The sequence below is a fragment of the Arachis ipaensis genome, chromosome B8 (genome assembly GCF_059453495.1).
Source record: "Arachis ipaensis isolate K30076 ecotype BB chromosome B8, ASM5945349v1, whole genome shotgun sequence".
Taxonomy (NCBI): Eukaryota; Viridiplantae; Streptophyta; class Magnoliopsida; order Fabales; family Fabaceae; genus Arachis; species Arachis ipaensis.
In genome coordinates, this window is record NC_142443.1 from 67,926,298 (window position 1) to 67,935,801 (window position 9,504).

Sequence of the window (9,504 nt, forward strand, 5' to 3'; positions counted from 1 at the left end):
TTTTATTTCCAATAGTAGTTTTCTCGTGAATCAAATTAATTTCATTTTTTTAATTATTTAGAGTCAATAAATAATCTAAACTATTTGAATAAAGTCACTAAAGAAAAATAATTGAACATTTTCCATCAAATTTGACTTATAAAAATTGTTGTAAGATCCACAATCACATTCAAAATACCACAATATATATACTATCATGACAAAGAAGAGTTGAACTAGCTAAGTAGCAAATAGATTTATCATCATGTCCGATCCACAAGTTCATGACTTTTACTCTGTAACATTTGCTCTTAAAAGTTTGACCTTAATGAAGTTCGATTTCCCCTTCAACATTGTTTTCCTGTAAAAAAAGAAAAAAAATCAAATATAAAACTACTAATAATGTCTACTAAAATTAGCATAATAAGGCCATCATCATCATTGCTCAACCAAAAATAGACATGAAATCAGCCATTAACAAGGATAAAACAGCACTCTACAATTTGAAATCGTTCATTCCAAGCATCAGCAGCAACCAAAAAGTTCAACCTAAATCCACTGTAAATCAGATATAACTTCCTAACCACCTATAATCCACTAAGCATGCATAACTAAACTGACTAATTTAAAAAAAATTGAACAAACTAATTAAACTAAGAAAATGTAAACAGGGAAATAAATTGAGAACCTGCAGAAGAAGCAGAAATAGAAAATGGCAAGAGGAAGGAGAATGGAGGCAGAGCAGTGTCGACCCAGAGGCGGCTACTGGTGGCGCACGATGGAGGATGAGCGCAGAATTTCTAGAAGTCAACCACTGCACACATATTCAAAAGAGAACATCTCAACTAATCATGAGACTAACAATTTGTATTTAACAAACTATGCAAAGAAGCTTAGGCAATCAATTAATCAGTAAATTTTCTTCACTATTATCTCTTTTTCTGGTTTTAAAGAGACAAACTAAAATAGCAACAAAGAATAAAAATATAAGTAATTCATAACCAAATTTTTTAACAAAAAATTCACTTTTAAAACCAGTTTTTATAAAAATGGATAAGCAGTTAAGCACAATAGAAAGAAGGAAACTATTACTAAATCCCCCTTTTAAGCACTAAAAAAAACAGAAAGAAAAATCCCTTTAGTCCTTTACTACATGTTATCATGCATATTGCCACATCCTTTTAAGTCCCTATTTTCTTTTTCTAGGTAGAATAATACTATTGAAACCACACAGAAATATAATGTAAGGAAATCAATCAAGTTTAGCAACACAGAAATCCAGAACACAATGCACTAACAAAACGTGTTCATCTTCAAATAGACAGCATCATCATATGTTTCTTCTACTACACTCTATCCCCAAGAAAAAATCTAAAACAATTAGTACAATGATGAGTTTTGCTAACTAGAACTCAAATTAATGAACAATGCACAAACAGTTTTTTAACAATATAAATTTGAACAATGCACAAACGGCCAAATACAAATTTCTCTTTCTATCTAATTAGCCAAATAAAGCCTCAAAACAGTTTTTGAACAATGCACAAAATAGTCAATGCAATGAAATAATTAAAAAAATATCTTAACTCTTTTATTCAATATTTTTAGAACATTTTTTAGCTGAATCCATTAGTCAGGGTTAGTGTTAATCAACATAGTAATCAAGAAAGTGCTTGTGCTTGCTGGTGCTAGCACTGATAACCTTTTTTATTAAATGCAAAGTAAAAGGGATTATTAATTCTCACCAATGACATGGTTGACAAAATTCTTTGCTGTGTTTTGAATTAAATTGTTGATCTTTTGATTGAATGCATGCCACGTCATTGATATTATTTTCTTTATGTTAACACTTTAGACTTGTTGCCTAATCTATCATAATTGTTATTGTAGAACTAAACACTGTTTTAAAATTGTGCTTCTTGTTGTTGTTATTATTGTTATTTAGATAACCATTCTTCTAGAGGATTCATTGAAACATTCAGTTACTCTTTAGCATATGTTAGGTAATTTAGGCAGCACATACATATAATTAATTTTATTTCTTCTTGTGGTCTAAATAAAAATAAAGTGGAATTAGCCCCTGCTATATTTCTATCTAATCTTATAATCTTCATATACAAATACTGATATATTATAGTTTTAGATGGAAATAAATTTGCTACAGAGAATGCTAAATGTGGCAGAAGATTAGGCATTCATGATGAGTTTTGCTAACTTCATATCCCTAAGAAAAAATCAAAAACAATTGAAGGTCTTTTATATAAAATTGAGTTCTGATGAAGTTTCAGAACAGAACCCATGACCAAAATAAAAGTTTTGTTACCTTAAATAACAGACTAACCTAAGCCCCAGGTTCATTTCACAAGTACGCAGTCCAAATTCAAACTAAAACAGAAACTCAATCAACATTCAACACTCATCTTGTTCTGGGTATTTTTGTACCACTTTCCACAGCCAACAAAAATACCCAACAGCTGGTGAGTGGCGATTTTGGGGCTTCCTGGTGACTTGCGAGATAAGAGACTACAACTAAGAGCAACACCAAAGACATTTTAGCAGCAGAATAAATGAAATTCTAAGATAAAGTTGTGCTGGAGGTACTTAAATTCAATGGAAGATGTAAAGCTCACTGCTCACCAAAGAATCAACAATCTGTTCCATTGTGTCATGGCAAAAGCATTTATCTACAATTTCAATCCTGAAGAAAATGAAACGTAGAAAAAAGGGCTATCTTAAACTGTGAATCAGAATATAAGAAACAAAGTTAGTAAAGAGAGCATCTAAACAGCTATAGGAATTTTTCATTTTCAGAGAACTAGTTTCCAAATCAAAATCAGAACAACATTAGACATGTATCTTCTCAACACACTCTTGCAGACTACAGCATACACATATCAACATGTTCTACCTTACTATCGTAAAATCAAGAAGAGGCACAACCAGTCACACATTTAATCTACAACCAAAATCCATTACATATGAAGCATTCAACTATTCGTAACAATCCAGTAAACTTTTCAGGCATTCAAAGTTTAAAATATTTAATTTAATAAAATATTCCCTACCTCGATGTCACAACTCGTGAAAATCACTAAACACAGCAGCTCCATCAGTGGTTCCAATACCAGCTCCCATGAGAGCAGCAGTAGTGATTCTGGGCAGCTCCAGTGCTGGTTCCCGGCGGCTGAGGACTCTGGCAACTTGCAGAACCTAGAGGCGAGGCAGAACAGAGCTGTTTTCCTCAAATCCCAAGTAGCAGCTTCCCTGTTTCCTTTTCCATTCACGTTCCTCTCCATGGCGACGGTGAAACAATGGCGGCACGCAGCGGCTCTCCATCCTCCACGTGACCTTTTCTCCTTACAGACGCAACAACGAGGCTGGCACCATCAATCAACAACGACAAATGCTCCTTGCGACTTTATGGATGGCGATGGGATTGAATGGCGGCATAGCCAGGATGCAACGGCGGTGGCTCCCTTTCCCTGGCCCCTGGCTCATGCGTAGTTCTTTCTCTCCGCAACATGAAAGTGACGGAAATGGAAGCTTCTGTGACAAAAACGCACGTGACGGCGACTGCAGCGGCTCAGCGACCCCTCGACGGCTCCTTCTCCTTTCTCTCATGATGATGGCGACCACTCAACGGAGGCGACGACGCAGTGGCGTTGCGGGGTTGGCGCGGCTTCTCTTCACCGTCCCTCACTCTCCCTTTGTGGACTCTCTTTCTCCTTCGGGCTTGGCAACGACGGCGACGGCGGCACCTAACCCGTCGGCGCCGTCCTCTTCTCCTTCCTCCTCTCTTGTCTCTGTGTGTGTATGTGTTACGCTTATGAGTGGGGGGTTGTGTGCTCAGTGAGGGGGTGTTTAGGGTTTTGGAATTTGGAAATTAGGGTTTTTTATTTAATTTGGGAATTTAGAGTTAGGAATGAGAGATTTTATAAAAGGATATAGATAAAATACATATTTTGATAAAAATGGGTGAATAAAAATATAGAATAATAATTTTAAAATCTAATATACTATATTAAAATTATTTAAAAATATTATTTATCAATTTATTGCTGAATTCAAATAATTATTTCTAACAAAAAATATATATTTGTTATAACAAAATAATTATTTATAATAAAAATATATAATATTTATTATAAATTTATTTTAATTTTATTTTTTCAAAAATAATATTTGCTATATATTTGATATATAATAATCAATAATAGATATATAATATTTATTTTAAAATTATTTTAATTTCATTTTTTTATATGAATATTTATTTTATATTTATAATAAAAATATATAATATTTATTATAAATTTATTTTAGTTTTATGTGTTCATGTAGAACAGAAGTGTTTGTCAAGCACGCGTTCATAAGTGAGAATAGTGATGAGTGTCACATAATCATCACATTCATCATGTTCTTGTGTGCAAATGAATATCTTAGAATAAGAATAAGCTTGAGTTGAATAGAAAAACAATAGTACTTTGCATTAATTCATGAGGAACAGCAGAGCTCCACACCTTAATCTATGGTGTGTAGAAACTCTACAATTGAAAATACATAAGTGATGAAGGTTCAGGAATAGCCGAATGGCCAGCCCCCTAAACGTGATCTCAGAACATAAAATTAGTCAAAGACTAACCAGAGATGTGAAATAAATCACTAAAAGTAGTTTTTATACTAAACTAGTAGCTAGGGTTACATAAGATAAGTAAATGATGTAGAAATCCAATTTTGGGCCCACTTGGTATGTGCTTGGGTTGAGCATTGAGCTTTCATTTGTAGAGACTCTTTTTGGAGTTAAACACTAGGTTGTAGCCTGTTTCTGGCGTTTAACTCCAGAATAGGGCAGGGAGTTGGCATTTGAACGCCAGTTTGCATCGTCAAAACTCGTGCAAAGTATGGACTATTATATATTGCTGGAAAGCCCTGGATGTCTACTTTATAACACAATTGAGAGCGCGCCAATTGGGGTTTTGTAGCTCCAGAAAATCAACTTCGAGTGCAGGGAGGTCAGAATCCAACAGCATCTGCAGTCCTTCTTCAGCCTCTGAATTAGATTTTTGCTCAAGTCCCTCAATTTCAGCCAGAAATTACCTGAAATCACAGAAAAATACACAAACTCATAGTAAAGTCCAGAAATGTGATTTTTATTTAAAAACTAATAAAAATATACTAAAAACTAACTAAATCATACTAAAAACTATGTAAAAATAATGCCAAAAAGCATATAAATTATCCGCTCATCAGCATTGACTTCATGGGTCCATTTCCAAACTCTAATAGTTACCTTTATATACTGTTAGCTGTAGATTATGTTTCTAAATGGATAGAAGCAATTCCTACCCGTACTGATGATGCTAACACTGTTGTTTCCTTTGTTAGAAACCATATTATTTGTCGCTTTGGATCACCACGAGCAATCGTGAGTGATCAAGGCACTCACTTTTGTAACAGGAGACTAACAGGATTACTGAAGAAGCATGAGATTGTTCACAAAGTAGCAACAGCTTATCATCCCCTGACCAATGGACAAGCAGAAGTATCTAATAAAGAAATTAAACGTATTCTGGAGAAGATAGTAAAGCCCCATAGGAAGGACTGGAGTGCCAGGCTACAAGATGCACTATGGGCATATAGAACAGTGTACAAGACACCCATTGGAATGAGCTCCTTCCACTTAGTGTACGGAAAGGCTTGCCACCTTCCAGTAGAGGTGGAACACAAGGCTTTCTTGGCTGTGAGGGAGTGCAACATGAATTTTGAAGAAGCTGGTGCTGAAAGGAAGCTGCAACTAGGAGAATTGGAGAATCTTCGCCTAGAAGCATATGACAACTCCAGGCGATACAAAGAGAAGATGAAGGTTGTCCATGACAAGCACATAAAAAGGAGAGAATTCAGACCAAGGGAGTTAGTTCTTTTCTATAACTCCAGACTGAGGCTTATGCCAGGAAAACTAAGATCAAGATGGGGAGGTCCCTACAGAGTGGAAAAGGCAGAGCCATACGGAGTTTTTCACCTGCGTCATCCTTCTAGCTCCAAATTCATTAAGGTCAATGGACATCGCCTAAAGCTCTATCACGGTGAGAAGATTAAGGATCACAAAGAACTAGAAGTCTTCCTCTTGGAAGACCCACCAACAGAAGCAAAATGAGCCTGAAGACTGTCCAACTTAAGGACGTAAAAGCAAAGTGCTAGGTGAGAGACAACCCACCATGGTATGATTGTTCTATTTCAGTCTTAGTTTAATTTTACTTTCTGTTAATGACTCTTCTCATATTCTCTGCATATAGCCTGCATCTGCATTTGCATTCTGCATATATATATATATATAAAGCACGCGACGCGCAAGCATCGCTGACGTGTCCGCATGCCTGGAGTATAACTGGAGGCGTGCCTTAGGCACAAGCATGCCCACGTGTCTGCGTCATTTGAAAAATAGCCTCCCACACATGCACGTCGCCCATGCGCACGCGTGACCCTGCGAAATCGACGTAAAAAGGTATATGGCAGAGAGTTATGATGGAGTGGGGCTGGAATAGTGCTGGAAGCACAAGCCCTATCACGCGAACGCGTGCCCCACGCGTCCGTGTCATTTTTCAAAAAGAGGCCATTCACGCGTGCGCGTCACCCACGCGCACGCGTCACCTAGAATTTTTGCAATATGCGAACGAAACAGAGAGTTGCACGTGCACGAGGCTGCACTCGCGCCAATAGCATAAATCAGATCACGCGTGCGTGTCACCCACACGTCCACGTCATCTGAAAATCACGCCCTCCACGCGAACGAGTACTCCACGCGTCCGCGTCGCAAGCGACACACAGCTTATCCAAATCAGCGCCAGATATCTTATCTTTTCTTCCCCAATCCTATCTTTCCTTTTCCTTTTTATTTCTTTCTTCTTCCTTCTTTCTTCTTCATTCCTTTTCAATTTTTTACTTCCCCCCTCTTTTTCACATCCATTATCATGGTTCTTTTCTTTTTTCTTCCCTTTTTACTTTTTCTATAATTATTATTATTATTTTATTTATGTTTTCTTTTTCTTTCTTTTTACTTTTTACATCCTTCTAATTGGTGTTAAAAATTTAATTGGGTGATTATTTTCTTCTATATTTTTCTTGTAGATCATTGAGGAATTATTTGACAATTAATATTACTTCTTAAGGGTTGCTTGCATGTTCAAATTCAATACTTTTAATAACATATTTACCATGCATGCTAAGTGTTTGTGAAAAAGCCCATTTGGCATTGTGCATTATTTTTAAATTATTCCATTCTTCTACTCTAATGCCTGTTTTTCACAAAACCATTTTTTATATATTATTGATTGAATATAATTGTTAATACAAACAGGTTGTTAGTTTAACAGACTTGATAATCAAATTGGGCATTTAATGCTTGATTTATGCTACTCATGCCTTTGCCAGCATGCCAATAAACATCTTGCATCTACTTGCTACAACATGCACTTGCTATATTTCCATTGATGAACTTTTCACATGGATTCGCGACCATGTGTTAACGACATCCTTCTTTACCGTGCATTGATTATCACTTGTACCATCCTCTTCCTTGCTCTAACCCTTAGTTTTAAAGTTACTTACTTTTTCCCTTTTCAGGATGGCCACCGAGAAAGGTAAAGAGAAAGCGACTCCCAAACAACCAGCAAGGAAAGGAACAAAAAGAGCACTAGCTGTAGAGCCATCTTCAACAGCAGTAAAGCCCTCAACAAAGCGAATCAAGATGATCATCAAGGTCGATGAAAAAGAAAAGGCCTTTCCAGCAAAGGACACTGCGCGGTTCACTAACCGCTACTGTGAGCAGATGTTCCCCATCCTGGCTGAAAGGAACTATAACAATGAGTACCTACTCATCCTCCCGACCCACATTGTTGAATTTGTTAAGCCCCGCATTGAGCGAAGACAATGGAGATTCCTACGGAGACAGCCACGGCAGGTTAACCTTTCATGGGTAGTTGAATTCTACTCTAATTTTCACATGTCAACCATGCAGTCTGTCTATGTCCGTCAAGAGCAAGTCCCCATAATTGAAGAGGCCATTCAACGAGCTTTAGATCTTTTCCCTGCTCTAGAAGGATTGGACGCATTCCAAAAAGCCTCATTGAAACGCTAGACATACCAATTTGACTGGGACGCCGTTCTCAGAGTTATAGCACAACCTGGCAGCAGATGGATCTATGGATACCACCGATCTCAACCTAAGAGCATATTGGCTTCAGCACTCACCTTGGAGGCTCAAGTATGGGCACAGATCATGTCCCTTTACGTTTTTTTGAGCACTCACGAGTCCTCCTTCACTGCAGACATGGTTGTTTTACTCTAGTGTATCCTTACAGACCAGTACCTCAATTTACCAAGACACATTCGGCATGCTATGGGACACGTACAAATTGCAGGAAACCTACCTTTTCCCGTCTTGGTTTCGGATCTAGTCTCAGCAGCCGGAGTCTCCTACAAAGCTGGGGACACCAAGGCCATGATTTCGCGGGATGATCAGTACATCCCTAACGGGAAGTATATCAGACCTCCAGCAGCCACTATCAACTGGAGCACAGAACCAGCAGAAGATATCCTTTCTCCTTCCACATCACAAGCACCTTCAACAAACCAACTGCTCCATCAGATAATTGAGAAATTGGACCGGCTTGACCGGAAAGGAAAGGAAAGGGAGTGCCGTAACAAGCGCAGATTTACATACCTCAAAGAGCTACTTATTGGTAACCACCCACCTGAAGAAAACCCAGACACCCCGGACTCCACTTCATTTACAAGCATAGGGAGTCATGATGGTCCCGATTATGGAGATGCTGCTACTAGCCCCCCTCTGTTCCTAATTGATGGCACCGAGGACGGTGCCAAGCTTTAAGTGTAGGGGGGTCGGTCAGTACCTGACTTCCGGAGGTAATTTCTCTTCATTAACACCAATAGAATAGGATATTTATTTTTTTTCTTTTGTTTAGGATAGGATAAATTGCATAGTAATAGGTAATTGCATGCATGTTCTATTTGGTTGAAAAATAATATGTTTCTTTTTAAGACCCTATTTCTAAAAAAAATTTCACTAATTTAAATCAGAACTTTTCTTTAAAACTTGTTGGAAGTTGTATTTGGAACATAAAAGATAGCCAAGAACACACAACCTGTGAGATTTGAGCTTAATTACATGTTTACATTATTTAACCATAATATTTTATTCTTGTGTGTTTTCTTCTCTATGATTGTAATCTTTACTTTGTTGCATCCTATATGTCCAATATTTAATGTGTTATATGCATGCATATGATTGAGGCCATTATTTGACTATTAACTCACTTATCCCAAATAGCCTACCCTTCCATTTACCTTTGTTAGCCACTTTGAGCCTTTTAAATCCCATTTGTTCTATATTTTACCACATCACTAACCTTAAGCAGAAAAACAAGTAATACCCCAAATTGAATCTTTGGTTAGCTTAAGATAGAGATTGTGTGTCAATCAAGTGTGGAAAAATTGTGGAAACATGGG

General features: G+C 37.2%; 1 protein-coding gene across 1 annotated transcript; it reads right to left on the minus strand.

The window, feature by feature from the left end:
- Nucleotides 1-270: 270 nt before the first annotated feature.
- On the minus strand, nucleotides 271-3,275 carry LOC148548440 (uncharacterized). The gene is made up of 4 exons (XM_088495617.1): nucleotides 3,045-3,275; nucleotides 2,617-2,663; nucleotides 2,422-2,508; nucleotides 271-340 (listed from the first exon to the last, which is right to left on the minus strand). The coding sequence occupies exons 1-4, from the start codon at nucleotides 3,273-3,275 to the stop codon at nucleotides 271-273; spliced, it is 435 nt and encodes a 144-aa protein (XP_088351743.1).
- Nucleotides 3,276-9,504: the final 6,229 nt, after the last annotated feature.

Bases quoted from the DNA above. Each gene is read 5' to 3' on its own strand.
- LOC148548440 (XM_088495617.1), bottom strand. From the start codon at position 3,275: ATGGAGAGGAACGTGAATGGAAAAGGAAACAGGGAAGCTGCTACTTGG. The intron at 2,509-2,616 runs GTGAGCAGTGAG...TGTTGCTCTTAG, and splicing joins AACAGATTGTTGATTCTTTG to TTGTAGTCTCTTATCTCGCA. The intron at 341-2,421 runs GTACAAAAATAC...CTTTTTTTACAG, and splicing joins TTTGTTGGCTGTGGAAAGTG to GAAAACAATGTTGAAGGGGA.